Source organism: Tyto alba, unplaced genomic scaffold, assembly GCF_018691265.1.
Source record: "Tyto alba isolate M040663 unplaced genomic scaffold, T.alba_DEE_v4.0 Super-Scaffold_9, whole genome shotgun sequence".
NCBI classification, from domain to species: Eukaryota; Metazoa; Chordata; class Aves; order Strigiformes; family Tytonidae; genus Tyto; species Tyto alba.
Genome location: NW_024881330.1, coordinates 20,727,493 through 20,754,812, shown reverse-complemented (window position 1 = coordinate 20,754,812; position 27,320 = coordinate 20,727,493). Strand labels below are relative to the sequence as shown.

General features: G+C 40.7%; 1 protein-coding gene and 1 long non-coding RNA gene across 7 annotated transcripts in view; one reads left to right on the top strand and one right to left on the bottom strand.

Moving 5' to 3' along the window:
* The window catches only part of OXR1 (oxidation resistance 1), a 297,516-nt gene that overhangs the window by 192,827 nt on the left and 77,369 nt on the right, over positions 1–27,320 (top strand). For 2 of the 6 annotated variants that reach the window (XM_042785935.1, XM_033000140.2), the window contains exon 1: positions 10,752–10,997. The exons of 3 other annotated variants lie outside the window; for them this stretch is intronic. In XM_042785935.1, the coding sequence (XP_042641869.1) occupies positions 10,844–10,997 (154 nt within the window). In that variant the 5' untranslated portion in view covers positions 10,752–10,843. Of the gene's footprint in view, positions 1–10,750; positions 10,998–27,320 lie in introns of those variants that run through there. One more of the 6 variants, XM_042785936.1, reaches the window with a different exon arrangement.
* Positions 11,877–20,079, bottom strand: LOC116963435. Its single transcript, XR_006164707.1, has 2 exons — positions 19,347–20,079; positions 11,877–14,583 (listed from the first exon to the last, which is right to left on the bottom strand). It is a non-coding gene; the product is annotated as an uncharacterized LOC116963435 (long non-coding RNA).

Sequence of the window (27,320 nt, the reverse complement as noted above, 5' to 3'; positions counted from 1 at the left end):
AGACCTGTTCTTCTGAGCTTCCTCAGTCTGTAGATGTCACCTCCTTCGCACTACAAATGACCCAAGGAAAGAACCTGTGGAGGACTTCTCCTGCTTCCCAAGCAAGGGCACCTGGGCAGTGTCATGGCAGGTCCTAACATCAGAATGGCTGGGTGGGATGAGGGCAAGGTAGGGTTTCCCTCACATCCAGCTTAGTGTCCTATTTCCCCCAGTGGCCAGCAGCAGGTGGTAATTAGGGAAAGAACACAGAAGAGGACAAGTTTGGAAAGATGCTTTGCTGGTATTTTCTCTGAGCTTTGGGCAGTCTGTGGCACAGGGACTTCCAGAAACCAGAGTCTGTAGGTGCATTCTTGTGCTTAATGTGTCTTGATGGACTTTTTATGAATTTTTCTAATTTCTTTCTGAACCATTCATAGTTTTGGCATATACAACATCCTGTGGTAATCAATTCTGTGATTCAGTTATGTTCTGTAACAAAATGTTTCCTTTTCTTTACATCTTCGTAATTTCATTAGGTGCCTCAACTTCTCTTATCATGAAAACAATTAATACTTTTTCTCTGATCTATTTTCTAATTACCTACATTGTATTTTTTTCTCTGCTTTCTTAGACAGAAGCAGCTTGACACCTTTGTTGCTCTTCTCAGTACATTTTCTGGGTACATTGCATCTTTTTTGAGACAGGGTGACCAGCAGTGTAATCTATATTCATGAGAAGAATTTAAAGAGTAGTGTAACTATATTTTTCTAATAATTCACATTTATTTTGCCTTTCAGATATCTGTTGACTGACATTTTCATATCTCTCTATTGGATGGTAATAGCTCATTTAAAGCTCATTACTATGTGTATGTATAAACATAGTTATGCACTCGCAGGAAAACTTGTCTTTACTCTGCATTTATCAACAGTGAATTTCACCTGCCATTTTGTTAATGACCTGTATTATGAAATAATTTTTAACCTTTTTCAGTAGATTTGACTTCCCAACATAATTTTGTATCATCAGCAAACTACATCACCTTCTTGTTCTCTCCTTAGCCTAAAAATCCAGTAAGTTGAAAACCATGGATCTCTGTCAGGCTGCAGTGATAATCTTTCTTCCTCTGTTGTGAAATCTGACCTCTTGCCTACTGTACTTCAAAGGATATTAAATGACAAGCCCTCTCATCCTACGACAGCTTAATTTTCTTGGTGAGGGACTTTGTAAAAAGTTTTCTGAAAATAGAAGGTACACTGTTATCAACTGATTATTCTTATCCACATGCTTATTGACTCATTCAAAGATAACCTATAGATTGAAAAACTAAGACTGTTGATAATTTGCTATTTTACTTACCCAGATGTCTTCTAATTCTATTATTACAATTTAATTTCTTCATGAAGTCTTGAGTAACAACAGAGGCTTTCTACCACCACAGAGTCCATCAAAGCTTTCTGTGCAAAAAAAAAGAAAAACTATGGGGACCTAAAAGAAATCTAAAATATTAAAGTTTTTTTTTTTTCAGAACTGCTTTCAGACTCCTAATAAAGATGATTTTTAATTACAGCAATTAAGAATCTGTCAGCACTACTGAACTTCAAAATTAACAGCTTTAATTTTGGTGCTTGAAGAGACAGATGAAGAAGACCACAACAGCCTATTTAATACTCTATATTTGAGAAGAACTGAGTCTTTATGATCAACCAGTATTATGGTGGGTTTCTAATAAAAATTAACCAATTGCATTTTATGCAGAGTGAGACTTACTTATATGGCTCTGGTTTCCTGTACAGCATCAACATCTCAGCACTCAACACCACTATTTTCTTTCTGCACCAGTGCATTATGCACCAAGCCTATCTGATAAGCTGGACTAATAATTCAGACTTCTGAAACAAAAATGAGAAAGGCACTACATGACAGTCAGTGTACTGTGCTACTAGAAAGCACACCTTTCTTCAGTAACCTTGAACTATGAGTCATACGCAACAGATACCCAACATCAGACTAGCATGAACTTGGGAGGCAACTTCTATAATTAGTCGAGTATCTGATTTTTTCCTTTTGTATTTAATAAAAAACAGATCAAGGCTAGACAATAGGTTTTTATCCCTTCTATTCTCAACATCACCTTTCCATTCACTGAGGTTCATTGATGTTACGAAGATTCATGGCTAAACCAGTACGCTCTATGTATTTCCAACCTGGAACTAGTATAATTCATTAACATTAGGACCTATAGTTGGAAATAAGCTTTTGACTTCTGCAAAACACAGCAACCAGTTTCCTTGACGAGAAGCATGTCACTAGTGCTTCACATTAACCATTGTCAGCCAAATTACTTACCAATTTGGAGTCTTGATTCTGAGGCACTGGAGTAAAAAATCCTTGACCAGTAATTAGCTATCAAAGCTATTGTGTTTCTTTTGGGTTTTGTACACAATATATATACATGGTATTTCATCCTCAGATTAAATATGAAGAAGACAGTGCGATATGCCATTAGGCATTCTGAATGAAGCCTACAGAAGAGCCCATCTAAACAAATAGAAGGAAATTAATCAGAGGCAAATAAGATCCATAAAGCTGTGTATGTGCATAGGTTCTCAATGGTGTATACAGCATTGCAGCTAAACGTGACTGAATGCAAGAAAGACAACATAGTGAAAATTATTTCTGAGGAAAACTGTGACAGTAATCAAAGACAAGATACAAAATGTGAGAGAGGTGAGAGTTAAGCTGCTAAATCTTAGGGAGAAATCTAATGTGTATATGATACAGTTTTTAAATTCAGAGATAATACAGTAACGGACAGCCTTCAAATGATTTAGCTAGCTAGAAGCAATGTATTAGATTTTTGAGGATAAATTGTAGTAATTATCCCCAAAAGGACAGAGTGAGTAACCATCCACAGGTTTCCTGCATGATATTATGGGAGCAAATGAATCAGGCATATGCTTGTGATGTGGTGCCAGTGGGGGAGGAAAGGAGACAGAGACCAGATGTTCCTTAAGAAGCAAGATTTAACAAGAAAGGAAAAGCAGAACTTCCTCCTAATAAGATCAACATACTCCTTGTTTTTCATTCAAAAGAAAATTTCAGGAATGTCCTGCACTGATTTAGATGGTTCAGGAAAAGGTATGTACAAAAGGCTTTCATACACTTACTTTAATTAAGGAAAACAACCATAAAAACAAGTAGTAAAGAATGGAATGGAAATCACTCTTTTTAAACTAATCATTAATCCTAGAATGCACTGCCTAAGTGGAGCAAGTAAAATAGAAAATCAGTAATTCTTATGACAAGAATAAAATTGCTGTTGCCATCAGCCTTATTCTGGTTCCTGATAAATTCTCATTATATTTTTGATCCGTTTATCTAAAACAAGTACTTCATACTGCATTCCTGCTTAGAACTAGCATTATGTGGCTGCTCATCAGTCTGCTTTTCCAGGTGTCTGAGAAGAATCATTTTGTTCAGATCCATTAAAAGGATTCTTAAATATCCTCATGTCTAAAGGTTGCAACTAAAAATCATAACCTATAACTAAAAGCCATGATGTTTTCTGAATTGGAAACTGATCTGGTGCCTACTGAATATAATGGGAGCATGTGACAAGCAGTCCATTATGTCTTCAAACAGATACAACCTGTTCATTACACGGAGTCACTTCAGTTATTATTAATGTGAGCTTTTCCCCCTAAGACAGGACTATGGCTTTCTAAAATATGTGGATCTTGGTATAAATATGAGGGATACAGATGGTCATGAGGTCGCAAGATATTGATCACAAAGAAGACATGTCAGTGATCTGAATCAATGCTTTGATCTGAAATCTGACTTGTGTTATTATTGTGTAGTCTTCAGAAATAGTGTACAACAGAATTGAACTTTGACAACTCTGTCTTACCAGAGGGACATTCTACTTTATTATGAACCAATCTGGCAATATAAAAAGGTCTACTGTGAATTGGAACCTGGTTCTACTGTTTCTTAGCAAGTATCAGCAATCTCTTTACAGGGATGCCATACATTAACAACATGATAAGCTTTTAATGAGTCTTAAGGAAAGAATAGTTACAGTTATACTGCAAAAAGGAAAAAGGATTAAGACTGTTTGCCTAAGATTCAAATACCTGATGAATAATCAATTTTCTGATCACCTTTCATAAGCAATTATTTATCATTTGCATAATTTATGCTCTCTGGAGGATGGGATTAGCTAGTAAATACTACGGAGTCATCAATTATACTGTCAGTGTTTTCCACATTGAGTTTCAAAACACATGATGAAAGAACAAAATGTCAATGAGATGATGACATGAAGACAGAGAGACATCTGTGTCTACTGAAAATTAACTTTTCGGCTAATGTTATGCCTAGTGAGCATCCTTAAATGGCATGGGTGTCTGTATATGCACGCACATACATGCATACCCATCAGGGTCCAAATTAATTTTCATAAAGTACCCTGAACAGAACAGAATGTTCTGTTTATAATAAGCCACTATTGACCAAATAAGTAGGAATTGAAGACCTGGAAGTCATTTCATGTTTATTTGATAAGGTAGTCTACATATAGAGCTGTGTAATTGCAGTTGAAACTAAAGTTCTGCCGTAAACATGGAAAAGCCCCAGTATGATATACATTTGTCCTCAAGGATATATTTGAAAAATTCTGTGTTGATATCTTGGATATTCTAACAAATGTTGACACGATAGGTTATTGTAGAATGGACCATTCTGACACCTAAACATAAATATTGTACTTTGAGAAAATAAGAAAAATACAGGTTTAGTTTTAGAATATACATTTTTGTAATGCTAATTCTGACACTCCTTTCTGAACAGAAACTTCTAGCATAAATGAGAGTTGGATAGTGACTATGTGGTATAGTTTTTCAGAAAAGATGAGTAACTGAAGGCAACAAAGGTTATTTACCTGCATCTCTGAAAATTCAGACCATATGCAGCTGAAATGTGATGCTTGTAAAAGTGTCAAAAAACTGTCATGCTTTTGTAATTGGGTCAAATTATTTTGAAGGATGAGGTTAAGTGTACTTGATGAAGTAAAATACATTCACTTCTATTAAGTTTCATATGCTTAGTATGCATTTTTGTAAAACTATGCTATGTATGCCAGTACAGGACAGTTGTGAATCAATTAACATTTTTTTTTTTCTGTTTCAGTAGTGTCCTGGATTTGATTGTATGGTTTATTTGTATGGTGTTTCTATCCTTACTATCTAATTTAAATATGGTATGAAGATTTTTGAAATCTGGCTAGAAAAACAAAAATTGTTTTCTCCTCAAAGGTGAAAAGAACTTGTTGGGCTGTCCTAAGTATAAAGTCTGATTTGGATTAGGTTAAATACCAACCTAACAAACAAAAACATTATTTATGTAACTACAACCTATATCAGAACAGACAAAAGCACAAACAGGTCAGATATTGCAATGGAATCTGACAGGAATGACTTGTCCTCCACTTACTTTTCAGATTTGGTAGGACAAAAACTAAACACAGTGAATGTTTTGATACTTAAGTATTATGAAATTAAACCTAAGGTGCAGTGATTAGGACTGCATGTTTTGATGCTTAAATGCATTGTAGGGTGGGGCTAAGGTGCCCAAGGTCCAAATGTTCTCCTCAGTTTAGAGAAACCTAATGTCTAGTTGTGGTACCTTCATTTTATACAGCTTCTACAAAAGGAAATTAAAGATTTATTGAGCCAGATTTGAAATAATAATAAAGTAGGAGTGTGTTACAGTTTTTCACTGAGAAAAGAACTCCCCTAAAAGAGGTGCTGTAATGGCTTCCTGTCTTTTTTGGTGTTATTTCAAGAATAATCGATACAAAACACAACCTATACTTGGAAGTATCCCAATCCAGAACCAAGGACTGACAAATTCCCTTGTTGCCCATGTTTATTTTGCATTGTCCCTTCAATGTGACATTTTCTGCTGAACAGAAACAGCATCGATGGTCAAGATGGAGACTGGTCCCCATTTCATTTTAATCTTACAGGGACATGGTCACTAAAAACAGAATTATATCCTTACCTGCTGAAGTCTGAAATTCCAGTTTACCATTTCTGAGGCTAGTATGCAGATGGTAGCTTCCTTCTTGCTGAGCGTCTAATTTGAAAAGAGGATGTGGTATTGTGAAACCTGTATGGACAGACACACCTAACCCACAGTTCTCTGTAAAGAATCTGTTTTAAACACACCCATTTACTTAGTGTCACCTACTGGTTGTCTCTTTTAAACTTCTCCCAAATTTACAGTGACACTGAATTGTCCTTTGGAGATATCTGGACCTTCTTAATCACAAAAATAGATTTGTGTAACTATTTGTACTTCTAGAACTGTGTACTTCCATACTTGATCATTCAAATTAGGGGGTTCATAGGGAAATGTGCCCGAGAATGTGGGAGTTCTGCATGCCTCAGTTCTAGATCCTCCTCCAGGGACTGCATGTGCATTCTGCATTGCATTTAATTTTTACTGAAACAGCATTGGAAACAGACTACAGTCTGTTGTTCTGTATTTCAAGAGTTTAGCTTTTTCACTAGGAAAAAAAAAAAAAAAAACAAACAAAAAAACAATTCCTGAATTATTTTACATTATTAAAAATAGGTTTCATTAAGAGAGAGGTTGGGCTTTTATGCATGTTCTAATTCAAATCCCTATTTTAGCCACACATTATAGGTTTTGCAACCACGTAAATGGTAGGGTCTTGACCAGACATGGTCATTTAGAATACTTAACAAAGGCGTACAGCATCCTCATAGCATCACATGAGAGTCAGTGCTTCCAGAATAAGGAAGTTTAAATGAGGCATTTAGTTCAAACTGTCAAAATTGCATACTTGGGTATAGGTTGCTTATATACAGTGAACACTGACTGACGTCAAGATTTTCACCTCAAAAAGCATGTACAAGCCTCGTTTCTTACAAAATAAAATGGGGGTTTTTGTTAGTGCCTAGTGTACTTTTGCCTGCAGGCTGATAGTGCTGGAAATTTGGCAAGATGAATTGCAAGTGGCCCATATCCTGTACTCCAGGCATGTGAACTGGCCAAGGCCTAAGGAAGCTTGCACAGCATCTGCTGGCCTTTTCCCTGGCTTAGTTGCTTCAATTTGCACTTATTTTCACAAGCAACAAATCTGTCCCCAAAGAAATGACAGGTCACTACCACTTGCTGGTTTTTTATCTTTTTTTCTCCTTTGCAATACTTTTACATGTAATTCTATGTTCAGACCTTGGAAATACTCTTTCCTCATTCTGCCCTTTTCTATTTGACCAATACTGATCTCTGTTCTCTCTTACCTGTACCACCAGTTCTTTTAGGATGCAGCTCTCTGCCTGCTCTGATTTGGGACTTTGGGATCTACCTACAAGACCAGGTCATGCCTTTATTTACAGCAACAAATTAGCACAATGTGTTACCAAGTGTTGCATTATAAATGCAGACATATTCTGTCAGACATTTCAGTAGCTACTGAAGGTGGTTTTGTGTGTAATACTGATATGAAGACATCTCTACTTGTGTCCCAGTTTCACTATCACTTTGAGCTACCACACTGGCACTGAAAACAAAAGGGCTGGCTTGCAACTTCCTCCCCAGCTTTCCTCTCTTCAGCCACTTCTGCTCTTCTGTTGCTTTGCAATTTGTGCTTCCACAGGTGTTTACACACAACTCAACCAGATCTGGAGATCTAACTGGGGATAACATTAACCCCTCCCAAAAAATAAATATGTCTAGTTAGTTTTGACTAAACTAAAAGATACTTTTAAATGGATCAGCTTTACTGCACAGTTCATTCACCTGCCAAATGAATGCTCCTGCTCGCACTGGTAACAGGAACAGGCACAAGCAATTAAGAGCAGGTAGGACAAGCTTCTTCTTTTGGAGGGCCATTTTTAAGTGATGGAGTTACAGAGATATGCTTTCTGCACTGGTACCACAAGCCAGAAAATAAACCCAGGAGAGATCCTTGTGGCGTTCCATGTTCAGAGATCAAATAGAAACTTATTATCCCCCTACCCAGCGAAATCCTGACTGTTTCTAGAAATTGATGACATAAAGGCAGTCTGATCATATTTCTGTAAAGGTGTTCAAGATCAGTGTAAGTGTAAAAGTTACTATAATTATTGTAGAACATATTTACATTTGGTTTAGTTTTATGGCAAAAGGGACACACATTGCTTACGTATGTAGTGTTTACCTTGCTTCTACCAATCAAAAAGATGAGGAATGCTGCAAAGCTTTTCAGAAGGAAATGTGGGCTATAATCTTAAATCTCAGTATATTAGACTTTATAAACGACACAGGATTAAGCCTGGTCAGTGTGCAGACTAGAGATGTTTGTGAAAAATCTCGCTATCATGGGTGTGGCATGACTAAGTAGAAACAGCATCTTAAAGCTCGTAATAGTACTACTGGATCTTTGTGTTGAAAATGCCTACTGAAGTAGTAGAGCTCTGACTATATTCTTCACAATGTAATAATATAATAATAATAATAATTGTATTACCTCAGTGCCTTGAAATTTTATCAGTAGTCAATGAGTGTCACATATCTTAAAGAGTACTATTAGCTTTTATGAGCTCAGATACCTAAATCTTGTTTTTATAGTTAAGACAGTTCAATTGAATAATTTGTTCTTCCTAAGTAAAAATAGTGCTAAATGGATGATTTTGAGTATGGGCAACAATTTTCAATACAATGAAAATCGCATTGCAGTAATAGCTGATCATTTCATACTCCAGTTAGACTATTTGTGAACAAAGCATATGAAAGCAGCTCAAATGTAACAAATTCATAGTTATCAAAACATTTACCTTGAATACTTTATCAAAATGTTTGCTGCCTCTAAACCTGTAGCCTCTATCACTGCAATATAATGATAAACGCTGCATAATATGGTCTTGGAAGAGGAAAAAAAAAAAAAGGTAAATATTTCAAACCATAGAGGAAATACATGCAGTCAATACAGTAACAGAGATGTGTATGTGGCTAGAATACTGGTGGACAAGCCAGCTGAAGTTTCGGAAGTGCTGAGCACAACAGTTGTAAACTCATGCCTGGTACAAATACATAGGTAAATTTTGCCTCAGATAGAATCAACTGGGCAAAAGACCAACCATAACTTCTTCACAGCAGAAATACTGTAATGAAATTAAAACTAATTACAGTGTTTAGGGCAAGACAGATCTGGTAGGCAGGATACTTTATATACTAAGTGGTACTTAGACCATGCAGTGACTCTGCAGTTCCTGATTTATTCATTAGTCCTGGAACAGACAGATTACACATCCATTTCTACTGGCAGGTTTTGGATGGGAGGGAGAGAGAGCTAATTCTGCTGAAAATTTCTTGTTCTGTTTCAGTGAAAAGGTTTTATTTGGGAAAAAAAAAAAAAAAAAAGCCTTGAAGATCATTATCTCCTGAGCAGGAACTGATTTAAGTAGTAGAAAGGTTGATTTGAGTGTACTGTTTACATCAAGTAACCCTCAGAAATCAGCACTCCAAAATGCTGACGTTAAACTCTGATTTAATTGAGCAGCTGCTACAAGTGAATAGGAGTTGAGATAGCTCAGCACTTTGTTCCTCTGTTCTGCATGTACACAATAGATTTGGCTCAACAAGAGCATTTTTTATCAAACAGTGCTTTCATTTGCAGCTAGATGCAGCATATAATTGCATCATACTTAGATCAGAATATAAGCACACCATCTTACAGTTCTGCCTTCTTAAGGTCTGTGGCATAGGTAGTAAACACAGTAAGGCTGTTCTTCCAGCCTGGATACCTGCAAATGCACATTTTAAGGCAGATCTTAATCATGAGATTCAATGTCTTGTAAATTTCTGTTAAAATGTTGGATCTTGTTCTAACTGGTTTTATTTCTTCAAACCTTGAACGTTCCAAGAACTGTGAGGACAAAGAATGCCAGGTTACAAAGGGACACCGCAAATCAAAGATTTGTATACCTGTTAAGCTCTACTGGAAGACTGAAGCGACTTGGCAATTTCAAAGGCTGAGCCAGGTATCAAGGCTGGCAAACACTGAGAGGAGGCTGGCTAGCACAGCAAGGGCGGTGGTGTCCCAGGTCACAGGAAAGACGGCGTGTGAGGGAGCAAAAGCTGAACAGCAAAACCACACAGTGAGTGTCACCACTGGTCATGCTTTGCAGTTACAGTGGTAAAACATCTTAATATCCACGACTGTGAGAAGACTTAATAGTGAGAGATTGCCTTGATTTTCATGCTCCTTACTACAGGGAAGCTGAGAAATGAAAGCTAGAAGTTAATAGAAAGCTTCGCAGCACATTGTAAAGCAGTGAGCTTCCGCAAAACGTAACTAAATCCGCAGACTACGGATAAGGTGGTAAGGTGGCCGCGAGCCTGCCCGAGACTGAGAGGAAGCAACACCCCGAGTCTCCGGGCGGCGGGGAGCCCCGGCCGGCCCCTGCCCCGCTCCATGGCCGCCGGGACACCGCCGCCGGGCCTACGCCTCCAAGGAGTTCGGCGGGCCTGCCTCCCCGCTCCGCGCGGCCGTGGGGAGCCTCGGAGGGACGCGGGGCGGCGGGGGAGCGAGCGGCTGAGGGGACGCTGCCCCTCCGCCGCAGGGCGGCCGCGGCCCGCACGGCCCCGGGCGCGCCTGAGGAGGGGGGCGGCGGCCGCCGCGGCCCGCTCCCCGCCGCGGCCCCCGGCTCGCGCCCGACCGCGCCCAGCGCCGTCGGCGGCGGCTCCTTTAAACGGAGGCGGGGCCGAGCCCCAAAGTTTGTACAAGTTGTGGAGCGTGTCCGGCCCGGCCCGGCCATGGGGCCCCCCGGCCCGTAGGAGCCACCCCGCCATGGACTACCTCACCACCTTCACCGGCAAGGGGGGCCGCCTCTTGCGCGGCACCGCCAGCCGCCTCTGGGGGGCCGTGCCCGGCGGCCTCCGCCAGGTCCGCTTCCAGGACGGCCGGAGCCGCGGGGTACCGGGCCCCGCCAAGCCGGCGCCAGGTACCGGCGGGGAAGGGGTCGGGGGCCAGCGCTCGGGCAGGGCCTTCCCTGGGCACCGGGGTGGGTTTCTCGCTCTCTCAGAGCCTCCCGGAGGGGAGCGAGAGCGCGGGAGCAGGACGGGCTGAGGGTCCCTTCCCCAGCCGGGAGCGGCCCGCCGTCCTTCGCCGGGCCGTGGCAGGGAGAGCTGCAGCGGGCTGTGCTCCGCGGCCCCCGGGGCCCTGCCGGGCCGGCTCCGGCCGTGAGCCGAGGGAGGGGGAGGAGGCGGTGGGAGCTGGCGGCGGGGTGGGGGCGTGGGAGGGCCCCGCCGCCAACCCCTGCCTGAGGGGAGGCAGCGCCCCGGGGGGATTGCATCCCAGACGGGTCTAATAACGACAAGGAGAAAAAAAAAAAAAAAAAAAAAAAAAGAAAAAAGACGAAACAACTTTGCTCTTGCTGCACGTCTTCCTGATTTCGGTGACAAGACTACTACGTTTACTTTCATTACCCTCCCCCGCGCAGCATGCAAACACTTTCCTGGTACTTTTGTTGACCAGGGTGAGGGAAAGTGACTGGAGCTCCTTGGTTTGAGATCTCCTCTGTGTACATGGTGCTTTCTGCCTTTCGCACGCTCCTGAAGAACAGGCAGTAGTACTTAGGAGGGAGGTTTAGTGGTGGTAAGGGCAGAAGTAGTACATCTGCCTGTCAGTGGTCAAACAGGTCAGTCAGGAGACAGTGACTTTTTGTCCTGGCCCTCGGAGTAAGAGGGCTGCTTCTGTCACCCTCTGTCTTGGTAATATTGTTTGGCTGTAAGTATGGGTGTTGTAACATACTCATCCGAAGTGAGCACTCAGATTGGCAAGAAATACTGTTATAGGTAGATTAAGGCAAATCACATCCAAATATGGATTAATGAATCTTTATTAAGGTAAGAAAGCAAATGCAGTGCTGGGGTGGCTGAGGAGTCGCAGCTCCGTCAAGGCTCACCAAATTGGTTAAGTTGAAACCCCCCTTTTTATCTACACAGCTGCCAGTTTCAACATCATCGGCACGCCTCCCGGCTTCTTCTGCAATCTTATCTTCCTCTTTCTTCTCCTCTCTTCATATAATCTTAACAAAGCAATTAGCTACAAATTTTGTTAATACAAGCTGTTTTCCATGCTTTTGGTTACCCAAGGTCTTACTTGAGATATGTTGCTATAGTGATATAACCTTGTGGTTTCTTTAATGTTTACTCAGATATCGGTGTTACAGAAGTCATGCTTTGTTCCCTTCTCAAACGGGATATAACCATCTGGTTTCAGCATCTTGTGCAGGTGCCCCCAAACGTAGGTTCTTGTCTGATTACTTTTACCTATTAAGCTCCTTAAGCAAAGCAAGAAATTCAAAGGTCAAATTCTTAACATTCAGTAAATTATCTTTTAACCATGTATAACAACTCTTCCCTTTTTCTATTTACCCTTAATTTGTTGATTCAACTTAGGTAATATATCATGAGCTGCTTCTAATTCAGGATTTTCATCTAATATTGTTTTCATCTCCATTTCAGATTGTTTCACCACCATCAGTTGTACCTTCTGTAATCTATTTTTTCCATATAGGAGAAAAATCCATATAGGAGAGGTATTTTGTTTAATAGTGGTGATAGATAGGCAGGGTGTTAGCCCAGTTATGGAACAGGCCCACCATGCTCCTGGACTTGGTAATACCCATTTAGTGGTGGGCGAAAAGTTCTGAGTCTGGTTTGTGCATAAGGCCTTTCTTCCATTTGTTACTCTCCCTATGCACCAACCACTCCCTCTGACTTGTTGGAGAGTGATCCCTGCTTTCCGTTCTCTCCAGTTACATCTGGAGGGACTGTCCTCATCAGAAGTGTTGAAAGGAGGGGGGACAGCTATTCCTTCATAGAAAGGCAGCTTAATGTCATAGCATAACCAACAGGAGATAGTGAAATTTGGATTTGTAGCGTTTAAGGCCTGGTAGGCTGCCTGCATTACAGCCCAAAGGGGTTCATCAGCCTTTTGCTCATTGTTAATCTTAACGGTAGTGGTTGGATCTGACCCCTGAGATATTGTAGAAGTCTCTACTTTTTTACCTTTTCCTTTTACCCTTTTGTTCTTTAATAATTCGATTTGGGCCTTTAACTTGGGAATTTTTAACCTCATGTTTTTGAATGAATATGAATCCACCCCTATCGGTTCCAGGTTCCCAATATCTCATTCCCCAGGTGCGTCCTATTAGCCATGAAGGGTCTTCTGGTTTGAGAATTGTTAAATATATTTTGTCACATCTGCTTTGACCTGTGCTTCCTCCCGAGCTATCTACCCGAGGTGGTGTTCCACAACCATCAGGGCCCCAGCGCAACTGTAAAAACTTGTCTGGGGTATTCGGAACCCATGCAGAAGCAAGGGTTTCACAGCCCCAGTATGCGCAATAATAATGATTTGGGAAATTACAGTAACTCTTTCCAGGATTTGAGCTTGGACAAAAATAGTGGCCCTTTTGATTAAGGCATGGTTGTATAGGTACTAAATCACAGAGGTATGTTAGAAAGCTTGGAGCACCTGTCGTAACGTTAGACTGCAACACAACAGGACCTTCCCATCGACCCAAGGTCCAATTAAAGGGCTGGTGATATTCATTCTCGATGGTGAGGCCAAATAACAATATTAACAGAATACCTGGTTTCATTTTCCCCACTATTCAATATCTCTCTGCCTTTCCTCGTCTACTCCCTTGCAAGGAGCAACGGGCTCTCAAGATGATCTTGGCAGCAGTAGATAGTCTTCAGGGGAATATAACAGGCACCAAGTTACTCTTGTTCAGGGCTCTCTTCTTCTCTCCAGGGAGCTGTGGCCACACCACTTTTCTCTAGTGTATCAGAAAAAAATGCCTAATATCAATACCCCAAAGATGACAGCAAGCACTGTTAGCAGCGTGGGTTCAGCTACTAATAGGTCTGGGATCTATGCAGAGAACTTGAAATCTTGGCAACACAGGGTCCTAATGCTCTATACCAATCGGTATCGTAAATTTCCCAGTGTTCAGGCACTAATAATTCCCACCCACAGAACAATTTGCAAATTTCCACCTGGGCTTCTGGACTCCTGTTGATTATGCCGTGACACTTCATACAATATGGTTGTTTTTTAAATGATATACAAGACCATTCCTTATTACAATTAAAACATTTACACGCTACCCAACATAAATGTTCTCAATCAGGGTGCTTGATGCAGGGAATGTCTGGCAAATCTTCCAATCGGGGTGTCTCAGGAATTTCAGTCTCTACTTCACAACATAATACAGTATACTAAAGAGTGTCCACCAATCTGTATGTTCTGGCACCACCTGTTTGTTCAGGTAATGGTTCTTCTGTGCTCCAGGGTGCAAAGCGAATTCTCCATAGTGTCCCTCCTGGTAGAACCTGAAAGAATCTATTTAAAGTATCACTTATCTCCTCGTCAGGGTTACTCATTCACTCAGTTCCTGTTTATTTTCATTCACAGTGTCCTGGGCTGTGTAGTGGCAGTCCATTTTCTTGGTGAAACCGGCCCTTTAATTCTGGTGGCGTGTGTCCACCCCTTCTCCGCAGTCTGCACAGCTGTATCTGTAGAGAGCAAAACAACAAAAGGCCCTTCCCAGTGAGGTGTTAGGGAAGTCTCCTTCCAGGTTTTAATAAGTACTTGATCTCCAGGTTGTATTTTATGGATTGCGATATCTAACGGAGGCCGTTGCACCACTAAACCCTTCCTTCTTAAATCCTGCCTCCTCTTGGTAAGTTCCATAATGTATTCTGTTAAAATCTTATTTTCAACCTTAGGGTGTTTGACTGGTAAGCCAGAATCATATGGCATTCCATATAACATTTCGAAGGGGGATGTACCAGTATCTGTTCGTGGCTGAGTTCTAATGTATAGCAAAGCTAAGGGTAGGCAGTTAACCCAATTCATTTTTGTTTCTATCATGAGTTTTGTTAAATGTTTCTTTATTTCCCCATTCATTCTTTCCACCTTCCCAGAACTCTGTGGATGCCAAGGAGTATGACACTCCCATTTTGTACCAAATAATTCAGTCGTTTCTTTAAGTATTTTAGATGTAAAATGTGGACCGCGGTCTGAATCAATTACCGCGATTGTCCCATATCTTGGAATGATTTCTTCCAGGAGAATTTTAACAACCGTTTTTGCAGTGGCTCGTACCACTGGAAAGGCTTCCACAAAGTGCGTAAGATGATCAACCAGAACTAACAGATACTGATGCCTCCCAACCCTCAGTAATTCAGTGAAATCTAATTGTATTCTCTCAGTGGGTCTTTTGGCTAACTCTTGGCCTCCATAAACCTTTTCCCTAAGTTGTCGTTTATTTACCTTATGGCAGGTTAAACACCCTTCTAAAATTTTCTTGGCTAACTCATATATCTCTACACAAGCGTAATTCATTTCAAATTGATCTATCAAAGCTTGAGTTCCCCAATGTGTGGTCTGGTGTAATTTGTTCAATATCCCCCGGGCTAATCCCTTAGGAAAGATCTCCTGGCCGTCAGGCAATAACCATTTATTGCCATCTCTCCTTGCCCCGATTTGCTTTAATTTGTCCAATTCTTGGGAAGTGAAAGTTTTACCTGATTTAAACTTCTCTAATTTTGGTTCCTCTTCTAAAGTTTGGAGCACTAACAATGCAGCTCGTTTTGCCTCCGCATCAGCCAAATTATTTCCCCTTATCAGGGGGGTGAGCCCTTTCTGATGTCCTTTGATTTGAACTACGGCTATCTTCAATGGTCCTCTTAATGCTTTCAGGACTTCTAAGACTAAGTTCTCATGAACTAATCCCTTCCCTTGAGTATTAACCAGGCCTCTCTCTTCCCAGATTTTTCCAAAGGTATGTACCACCCCAAATGCATATTTTGAGTCCGTATATATGGTTCCAATCTTATTTTCCAGGAGCTTTAATGCTCTCAACATGGCATACAATTCACATGCTTGTGCAGACCAGGCTTTATTCAATGGCCCTGATTTTTTTACTTGGAAAGTGTATCCATCTATGATGGCATATCCTGATTTCCGTTGCCTTTTGACCACTCATGAGGAACCGTCTACAAATAATTTTTCGCCTTCATCTAATTCGTCTTCCTCTAGATCTTCTCTTATTTTTGTCTGCAAGCTTATTAATTGGAGGCAATCATGTGTTAAATTTTCTTTAGGCTCCCCATACAAAAATTGGGCCGGATTCTGAATAGAGGTTGTTTCTATTTCTAGCCTAGGGGAGTTAATTAAAATTCCCTCATATTTCAGTAATCGACTGTCTGTGAGCCACTTGTCAGCTCGTTGTTGTGACACCCCCCGGATGTTACGTGGAGTATACACTTTCAGTTCACCCCCTAGAGTAACTTTCCTGATCTCCTCTACTAATAATGCAGTAGCCACTATTGCCTGTAAACATGTGGGCCACCCCCGACTCACAGGGTCTAATATCTTAGAGTAATACCCCACAGGTTTTCTTTGCCCTGCCCATCCTTGGGTCAGAACTCCATAAGCGGTCCCATTATCTACATTAATAAAAAGCTGAAAAGGTTTACGAATATCAGGTAAACTGAGGACGGGTGCTTCTGTTAGATCTCTTTTTATAATTTCCCAATGCTCCTCGTCCTCTGGGGTCCATTTCACCAGTCCATTTTTAGTTAATTTTTCATATAAGAATTTCACTGTACTGCTATAATTTTCTATCCATTGTCGGCAATACCCTAATAATCCCAGTAACTGTCGTATTTGTCTTTTAGTAGTGGGTGCTGTCAAGGACAGAATCCCTTTAACTCTCTCAGGATCCAATTTCTTATAACCCTTTGTAAGCCATTGTCCCAGGTATTTTACTTCTTCTTCAGTAAACTGTAATTTAGACTTGGAGATTTTTAATCCTTTGAGATGCAGGAAGTTTAACAATTTGATACTTTCATTCTTGACTTCTTGAGTTCTTCCAGCGACTAGTAAATCGTCTACATACTGTATTAGAATCAATTCCTTACGTAATTCATAAGATTCTAATAGTTGTTCTAAAGCTTGTCCGAATAAGTTCAGAGATTCTGTAAATCCCTGGGGTAAGACAGTCCAGTGTAATTGTTGTTTCCTGTGAGTCTCAGGGTCTTCCCATTCAAAGGCAAAATAATCTCTACATTTTTCTTCCAGGGGACAAACCCAAAAGGCATCTTTTAAATCTATAACACTATACCATTTGTAATCTGGACTCAATTGGTTAAGGATAGTGTGTGGGTTGGCTGCTACAGGGAATCGAGTAATAGTTCGTTCATTGACCGCTCTCAAATCCTGATAGGACCTGTCCGCCTTCTTTACCGGCAGGATAGGGGTATTGTGAGGGGACATAGAAGGTTCTAAGAGACCTTGAGCTAAAAGTCTCTCTATTATTGGTTTTAATCCCTCCCTTCCTTCTCTAGAGATGGGGTATTGTTTTATTCTGATTGGCTGGTCCGGGTCCTTGATAGATACGGTTATTGGTTTTATATTTAATTTCCCTACTGACTCCGGTTCATACCATGTTTCTGGGTTGAACGTTGAACAGTTGATCTTTCAGTGCCCGAATCTACCAAAAATTCAAACACTTCGTGCTGGAGTCACAGTTTTAATTTTATCAAGGGCTCTGTGGTCTTAGAGGTCCCCAGCAGATAGAGCCCCTGACCCCCCTAATCTTCCTTAAAGACCTCCTCATCCTGCATTCTCTTTCTGAAGTGTTTCATTAGATGTCCCTTTTTATGACAGTAAAAACACTCCATATTCTGTGGGTCCGGTCTCCTGTTTCCCACAGTATTCTTTCAGGGGCTCTCCTTTCTCCTATCACGATTTTGTCCTTCTCTCACGGCTGTCATCAGGATTCTGGCGTGCCTCTTTTGGCTTTCCTCCTCTCTTCTTACGTACACCCTCTGAGCTTCTTGTAATAACTCATCTAACGCTTTGTCTTGCCAGTCTTCTATTTTCTCTAGTTTTTTTTTCTTATATCCGTCCAGGATTTAGCCACAAACTGGGTCTTAAGTAGGGCCTGACCCACCGGACTATCAGGGTCCAACCCGAATATAATTGCAAGCCCTTCCTTAGACTCTCTAACCATTGGGGGTCTCGTCCTTCTTTTGTTGTTAATTGAAGGCCTTATTAGTATTCTGCCCCCTTGGTACCGAATCTCTAATTCCTTGGCTTATCATGTCTCTGAGGTCGATCATATTATTTCTATGAACTGGGTCTTGGTTATCTCAATTAGGTTGCTGGAGGGGCCACTTTGTATCCCCAGTGGGTCCTTGTTGATGTCTTTGGTCCCAATGTCTCATACCAGCGGTTCTGATCATTCCTTGTTGCTCACTAGTAAATAGGATTCTCAAGATAGATTCCATCTCATCCCAGGTGTAAATATTTGGGCCGAGGAACTGATCAAACCACTCTGCCACCCCTACAGGGTCCTCCAATAAGTGTCCCATTTCTTTCTTAAATTCTCTTACATCCCCGGGGCTGAGTGGGATTGATACAAAACCAACTCCCTGCTGGGGTCCTCCCATTGCTGTTTCCCTTAACGGATATAATAATGTTTCCCTTCTGCTTTCCCAAGTCTGACTTCTTGTTGTCCTCCTAGGTAGAGGAGGAATTATTTATCATCAGACTCAGAATCTAATTCTTCAATTAACGGGGACTCTTGGCGAGTGGAGGGGGAAGGAGCCTACCCAGAGTCTTGGGGCGGATTAAAAGGGGGAACGTAGGGAGAAAGAGGAGGTGGAGTGCCATCTAGATCCTTCATTTTCTTGTTATTTTTCTTTTCTTTTAGTGGAAATAAGTTTGCGGTTTGTGACGTACTTAGTATCCATAAGAAGGCATATTCACTCTCCTCCTTATTAAATGGTTGTTTGTCATTTACATAAATATTCAATTGTTGGCATATCCAATCCTCAGAGGAGCCATAAATTGGCCAATATAAATCCCTTCTTATCTCCTTCCCCCCCCCCATACTTCCATACAATAATGGATCATCTTTTCCTTAGATTTTTTTCCCTTTGGGAGGGGGAACTTTCCCACTGCTGAATCATGAGCCCTAATGGACTATCTGGAGGTATTTTAGGGAGTTCACCACCCCTACCCTGCTTATTCTGTATGGTACCAGAAACCTTACTCTTCTTCTGGCCCATCTTCTGGCAGTGCCTTCTGTCACACGAGTCACTCGCTTTCCCCCGTTCGTGGCCCACGCCCTCGCGGACAATGGGAACCGCACTAATGGGAGGCCCACACTCGCTTCGCCCCTTGGACTCCTAAGTCCGGTGGACGTCTCAATCACTCACACTCCGGGTACCCAATTCCCAACCGAACGGTATCGCAATATACTCACTCAGTCCAGAGTCTTTGTTCCGTCTTCATGTACAAATACTACGGGGAACAGCCGTCTTGGGGTGTTACCGGAGAGTCTGATCCCCCACCCCGTATCCTCTTTGCTCTCCTATCTCAGTTCAGAAAATCCACGTGAGCTAGGTCAGGATTCCCTCTGGGACCATCCAAGGATGGGGCGCCCTCCCATAGTTGAATGCCGAGTCAGCTGTCTGGATCCGAGTCACAGCACCAAATTTTGTTATAGGTAGATTAAGGCAAATCACATCCAAATATGGATTAATGAATCTTTATTAAGGTAAGAGCGTAAATGCAGCGCTGGGGTGGCCGAGGAGTCGCAGCTCCGTCAAGGCTCACTGAATTGTTTAAGTTAAAACCCCCCTTTTTATCTACACAGCTGCCAGTTTCAACATCATCGGCACGCCTCCCGGCTTCTTCTGCAATCTTATCTTCCTCTTTCTTCTCCTCGCTTCATATAATCTTAACAAAGCAGTTAGCTACAAATTTTGTTAACACAAGCTGTTTTCCATGCTTTTGGTTACCCAAGGTCTTACTCGAGATATGTTGCTATAGTGATATAACCTTGTGGTTTCTTTAATGTTTACTCAGATATCAGTGTTACCGAAGTCATGCTTTGTTCCCTTCTCGAACGGGATGTAACCGTCTGGTTTCAGCATCTTGTGCAGGTGCCCCCAAATGTAGGTTCTTGTCTGATTACTTAATACTTTACCTATTAAGCTCCCTAAGCAAAGCAAGAAATTCAAAGGTCAAATTCTTCACATTCAGCAAATTATCTTTTAACCATGTATAACAATACCGTGAAAACTGGAGAGATGGACATCAAGTGTGCACAGGCTGTGAGGACCGGGCAATAAGGGCTCTAGGGAGATAGCTCTATTGTTTGGAGACGAAAAACAAGCCATGACATTACTAGTAAAAACAGTATAGTCTAAGGACTGCTCATAGGGAAAAATAGGAATAGTAAATATTTTATCGTTTCTGTGTTTTTTTTTTTTTTTTTCCCTCCCCCCCCCCTTGTTTCAAGAAGCTCTGTGCTAAGTGGATGATTGCTTGTTTGTCATGGTCTGTATATAAGGGTGAAGTCAGGTTTCTACTGAAAGGTAATGATAAAGACTATTAAGTTGCTTTGATACTTTAGGTTATTTTGGAAGAATAAAATTGTTTTAATCAAGAGAAACAAGATCTGCTATTTACTGTAGTAGGCGAGGTAGTAGGAATGCCTGTGTGGTCTGTCAGATGTAGAAGATGTCTCCTTGTGTGCCTTGGATCACGCTTCTCACACAGAAGGTGGTATAATAGGTAACCAGCTATATTTGCAGTGCCACTCTTCCTTCATTCCATGTCCCTCTCCTCCAAGATGTACAGGGAGAGAAAGAGACAGTAACTTGTTTTTCAGCAGTGAAATGAAGTACCTTGAATAACGCTTCTACAAACTGTTAAAGGCTTGTTGACAAGAATTATTTACACTCTTTTCAGAAGCAAAATGGTAGTGAAACTCCTTTGTATCTTTTGGTCTTTTAATCAGTTATAAAGCCATGTGTTCAGCTGTTAGTCTAAAGCATCTCCTGTGATACACGTGATTTCTTGGAGGGAAAACCCCTCTATGACTATTTTTCCCCTCTTTCTGCGGGACAAAGGATAAATTTAGACTGCGTTATAATGTTTTGATTTTTCCTTAGCTTTGAGCAGGAAGTGTATTTCCTCAGATACATTCGTAATGTAATACTTAAAATTTGTGTTAATGAAAAGTGACTGCAGTTCTGGAAGGCAGGGTGAGTTTTGTATATATAGAATTTTATGCGCCTTCTCGACAGAGCCATATTTTCATTTTTTTCTCACCTAGGCAAATCACACTGTGCAAGGCAATTAGATCTTGGCCCTCCTGTGCAGTCTTCTCCTTCACGGGGTTTCTGTCAGTTATGGGCAGAAACAGATTCTTGTGACTGTAGAATTCTTTTTCTGGCAAGCTTTTTGCTAGCTTTCACAAACCGCCTGTGCCTTGGTAATGGGTGCTGTGGAAGCTGTAACAATACTTCAACTGAAATCCAACCTCTGTTTTAATTAGAGATGGGTCCCCTGACATCAACGTAAACCTCAGTGGCAAATTCTAACTACTCCAAATGTTCAATCTCTGTACGCCGTTTTCTGGATCCAGGCCTACCTATTACTCTAGCTTTTTCCCCAACTTAGGACTTTCAGAAGGATCTTTTCAGTGTTCATTTCCTTTGCATGGTTCAGTTGTGACTACGCATTACTTCTTCATAAGTTCTTCATAAATACCTTAAAACCCTATTTCCACATTTCTGAAACAAAAAGTCAACCTTTTTTATTCTTAAGTAATTTTACTTCTACAATAAAGTAACTCAGTTTTATTAATGGAATATTAATAAGTTTACATTTACTGTTTTCTTGCTTGTCTTTCTAAACAGTTGAACAGCTGCTCTGTAAGATTTCCAAGTTCAGGGAGGCAATGATGTACCTTAAATCACTGTTTTGAGCCTGTGTACTTCTTTGGGTACGTGCAGAACAGTTTGTAGTGTTTCTTAGCAGGGAGACAGGAGACACTGGGAGACTTCATAGTGCCATATGAGGCTGTAAACCTGTTTAACCAGTTTACATTGTGTCAGCAGCCAAGTCAGTGAAATAACTTTACAAAGGTATTTTGACTTTTAGTGGTTGTGGTAGAGGATAAAAACTCAAGGAGAACCAGAAATTCTAGAAACATTTGGCTTTAGTAAAGGCACTACCATTAATTTCAGAGTGTAAAATTAATTTTTTTTTCTAAAAAAAAAAATGCCTAATAGGCTTTGAAATATCACTTCTAAAGATAGTCTATTGATAATTTATAGAAAGAGATAGTATGTGTGTATTCAAGGCCTGGATTTACCTGGAAACTGTAGCTAGAACAGAATGTAGCTTGCTTGTTTATTGGTATATATTGTAGGTGTTAGTGCGTTGAAGTGGCATGCATTGTTATTTGCTTTAAGATGCAACTTAAGGCTTTAGGGAATGTGTGATTAAGGATTATCTTCACTGCAGAATTAACTTTAATGTTCAGTTTAATTTGAGTCTTGTCTATACAAGCCTGTTAAATGAGCCAACATCATGTCTCATAGTTTAGTATGCAATTTGCTTTGTCTGCTGTGTAAGGGGGAGTGTGGCTGGCAGCAAGGGACATGGTTTTGCTTCTTTTCTGTGCCACTGATGAGGCCATACTTTGAATATCCTCTTTGGTTTCGTGCACTGCAGTTAAAGAAAGTTGCTGAGAAACTGTAGAGGGTCCAGCCCAGTATGTTTAGGGGCACGGGGTGTATGACCTGTGAGGAGGGATTGAGGCAGCTGGGCTTTAGTCTTGCAAAGAGGAGACCAAGGTGGCTTAGAGGCAATTTAATTGTGACCTACATCTACCTAAAGGGGCACACTCTTCTCAGCAGTAAGAGATGATAAAAGAAGGGGCAACAGCTACAAGTTTTAGCTTGGGAGATTCAAATTGTACAATAGAAAAAACTTCATAAGGAGTGTGGTCCTTCACTGGGACAGGTTACAGTTCTAAACTGACCTAATTTGATGTTGACAATATTCCTGCTTCGACCTGGAGGCTGGAGTAGATATACTCAAGTGGTTTCTTCCAGATAGCGCTTTGACTCTGTGAGGATACGCTTCTGTATGTGGAGTCATGTGCTTCTTCCCTCCTAGACATTTTCACCTCACTTCTGTCTGCAGTCACTTCATGGAGGGAGAACATACACTGCACAGGCAGTCTTGACTTCCTGCAGTATGTCTCATTAAGTACAGAAGTTAAAGAAATTAAAAGCAGTCATTCAGAAGTCCTTGTTCAGAGAATCCTCTTAACCAGTCTGTCAGGGAAATTGTTCTAGCTGCCTTCTATGAAAAGATTTTTTTTTGTTGTTGTTTTTCTCCCTCAGGCTCAGCTTGATTGTTCAGTTCTGAATCATGTGGCCTGTGGGTTTATTTACATTTTTTTCTTATCAGCTTTCGAGTCTTTATTGCTAAGATAACATACACAGTGTATCCAGTAAGCCATGTGGCCTGTCAGTCCTCTCTACTACAGGTAGAAGCGGTGCATTAGAAAGATAAATGTGCAGGGCCAAGTTACATTACATTTGTCAAGTCCTGCTATAAAGGTTAGCATCTTCCTTTCTAAAAATCTCTTGGAATAAAGCAGACATGAGAGTAAAGTAGGTGATTTCCTCACTTCATCCTTATTCAGTACTTCACTTTTAAGAAATTATCTTGAACTAGTGTATGATAAAGTATGAGAGAGTCTTCAAACTGGGGAGACACAATTCTGCAAGTTCTTTTGTACACCCTGTTCCGGATGAAGCACATGTGAAATGTACCAGCACCCTTCACAAAGACGCTAATGCTTTGCTTTCATGCCTGAAAATACTTCAGTTGGTACAGGCATAAGAAGCAAATGTGATCTTGGAATGTATCAGGCTGGTGACTCAGTCGTCTTGTGATACGTTAATGTATGCACAATCTCTCCTTCCGACTTATGCGCTACTAGTATATACAAATTCTTGACTATTCCCTTGGTGTATGTAATGTTAAGTGATCTTTTACTTCATGTTATGCTTTGTACTACTGCATCTTGCCCTGCTAATTTTCTCCAAGCTTTGGGGCTACAGCATTAATTGTGTGTCCTTTAGCCCAGGCTTTGCTGCTGATTGTATTTCTGAGTTTGTTTGATGTGCGATTGAACTGTTTCAAAAAACTAGTCCATTGAGAACTCATTAATATATCCCTCTATTCTGCTAGTTTTTGTTTCACTCTCCTTTTTAGTGAATTTTTGACATAGTTTACAATTGTTAGTCTGTTTTTTTTTACTGTTCAGTTGGATTCTGATGTATCAGATGTTTTACCAAAGTTCAGTTTATATTGGTTTTGGTCACCTGCTAGATTAGTTTTATAATCTTAAATACAGTTTATTCTAGTAATCTGGTATCCATTGACCATATTGCATTTTTGGTTTAATGTATCATGTTGCATTTTTATCTTAATTTTTTGGGTTAATTCCAATTTCTAACATTAAAACAGTTTTGAAGCTGATGTTTTATTGAGAACCTTCATGTTCATGGCTGCCTTTCAATTTAGCACATGTATGAATAATACCTTTCTGTTCATCAGTAACCAGCACACCTCGCTGTGTTATATGTGTGGATCTCCCTCTGGCTTGGTTTGATGGTGTCCTCATGCATCTACATTGCCTGCCAGAAAAATGTTGGAGGAATCATAGTTGCTGATAACTCAAATTGCAGGCAAGACTGTTTAGTCCTCCTTAACGTAAGTAAGACTGACTTCAAGCTAGGTTTCTCAGTTCTTTATCCAGCTGGGCATTGAAAATGTCCAAGGATGGAAACTGTACAACTGCTCTGGGCAGTTAGATTTTTACCTTTTATCCAGTCAAAAGCTCTTCTGTTTGTCCATTATGTCTGTTGTCTTTTATTCTCCCACTGTACATCACTGAACAGCCTGTCTCTGTCATCTTGATGCCTGTGGGGAAGTTATCTGGAAAGTACAGGAAGGCTGCTGTTACAGTCCTTCAAAACCATCTCTTCTTCAGACTGGAGAATCTCTGTTCTCTTAGCCTCTTCTCACAGCACCTGACTACTTTGGTGGCTCTTCACCGAAATAATTGTCATTTATCGATGTCTTTCTTATATTGAAAGGAGCTGGGGGGAGGGGGACAGAGACGTTAGAGCCAGCATTCTGAAAGCAGTCTGAGTGCCAAGAATAGTTGCTTCTCTCTGGTGTTCTCAGTCTGCCAGCTATGTTCCTATTAATACAGCTGAGGATGCTGTTGGCCTTCCTTGTTACCAGGGCATGCTGCTGGGTCGTGTTCGGTCTGCTGCCTGCCAAAACCTCTAGGGTTTGTTTTTTTTTTCAGCAGAGCTGATCTGTGGCCGGGAAGTGCCAGCCTGTACAACAAAAGGGACACTTCCTTTCCATGCAGAGATCTGTTGTCCCGTTGAATTTCGTAAGGTTCCTGTCAGCTTGTTCCTCCAGCCTGTCCAGGTCCCTCTGAATGGCAACCCTGCCCTCAAGTATGTTGACTGGTCTCCCCCAGTTCGATGTCATCTGCAAACCTAATGCAATAAACTTGTACAGAAAGGTGTTTACTGAAGCATTGGGTATGCCTTCACATACACAGTAGATCTGTTTGCATGTTAGCAGAGCAGTTGTAGTGCACAAGTCCGCTGCATCATTAGGACAAGCTGACTGACTGAGCTCTTGGAAAAACTATGTACCATTAGTTTAAGTGCGATAAGGCAAAGTGTAAATTCTGAAAGATGTCTGAGGATAACTTGATACTGCTGCTTGATGGTCAAACTGCATTTGTGGTACCATGTAGACTTGAAGATGTATGACTAAATGGGTTTAAATATCTGAAAGAGGGGCACAATATTAATTAGAAAAACTGACTTCCTTTGTCTCGATAGAGCAGCCATGATTTTTTGCGTGTTTCCATTAATATATACATTTTGTCTGCAGAAAGGTTGTGCAGTAGGTGGAGACTGCAGTTAGGTAGTCTCTAATGTATTAAACTGTATACAGACATATTTCAGACGGAACAGGGAAGGAAGCTTACTGTTGTTAACACATACTGTGGCATAATCTGAACATTTGGTGAAGCGTTTCTGTTTACCCTGAATGCGAAATGTTATTATAGAAGAAAGCCCGTGTGACGCACATACCGGGAGTGTCATGCATAGAGCTGACTTTGTCTCCTAGCCATTTGGAGAAGTGGCCTGCCTTAAATTTGTTCCTATTGAATTGTTTTTCATCATTAAATCATGTATTTAATTACTTCTGCTTACGTGCTATGCAGCTGACTGATTATTAGAAAAGAGGGTCATGTGTTAAGGGGATCACAAAATGAACTTGAATCAGTGCTCAGTCTATGTTGCAGGAAAAGGCTATTTTGATGTGTTTGAAGTGCTGATGCAGCACTAACAAGGTCTTGATGCATTTGGTTTAGGTTTTTGATTCACATTGAAAAATATGAACAAAAGAATCATGTGGAGAGCAGTGATAAGGATCGAGTTTTGAGATTATGATTTACTTGGAAAGACTGAATCACAGAGTAAGTAGCAATTGCTTAGCAAGAGGAGGCAAAAGGGGGCATTGTTTATGACACTGCCTTGCTTCTGGTTCCTAAGATATTGGAAGATAACTGAAAATAATATTGCAATAATTAGCATAAGCATATCTAACTGCAGGAGGGGGAGTAGGGTCAATGAAACAGTTGCTCTACTGAGATGTAGCCCCTGCTGTTAGAATCCTCAAGTCACCAAGACTTATGGAATATAAAGATTTCCTACTTTAATCTTTTTTGTTTCTTTATGAATAGATTATAAAGATCTAATTGTTACTGAGCAGAACTAATCTAATAAAGATGCAATATCTATGCTTCCTCTGTTTTATCAATTAGAAAGTTGTTCCCTGGGCTGCTAAATAACAATGTGTTCAAATATTTCAGAGACTACTTTTATTTTCTACTTTCTTGTGATTCAGTTTTTGAAAATCTTTACTCCATATGTGCCGCAGCTTTTTTTTTTTAAGATCTTGTGAAAAACTGTGTCCTAGACAAGCATTTAACAAGGTTGCCGCCTCTGCCTTTTTCTTAAACACATGTAAATCTAACACATAACTTTGCATAACTTGCAATTCTTGGTTGGGGCGGGGGGGTAAATCACCTTTTAATCATCTTCTTAACTATAATAAGCATAATTGTAAACAACCTGCATTAATTGGTGATTTGTCCAGCTTACTTGCTTTATCTCAGAGGATACTTGTTTGGTTTACAAATCTATTCCTTTGGAAAAAGAGGTTTTTGTAATTTCTGTTAGCATTGAAATGAATAGAAAATCAGCTGCTGAATGTCCTGGGTTGAGTGAGTGGTGGGGTTTTTTTGGTGGCAGGGGAGGGGGCT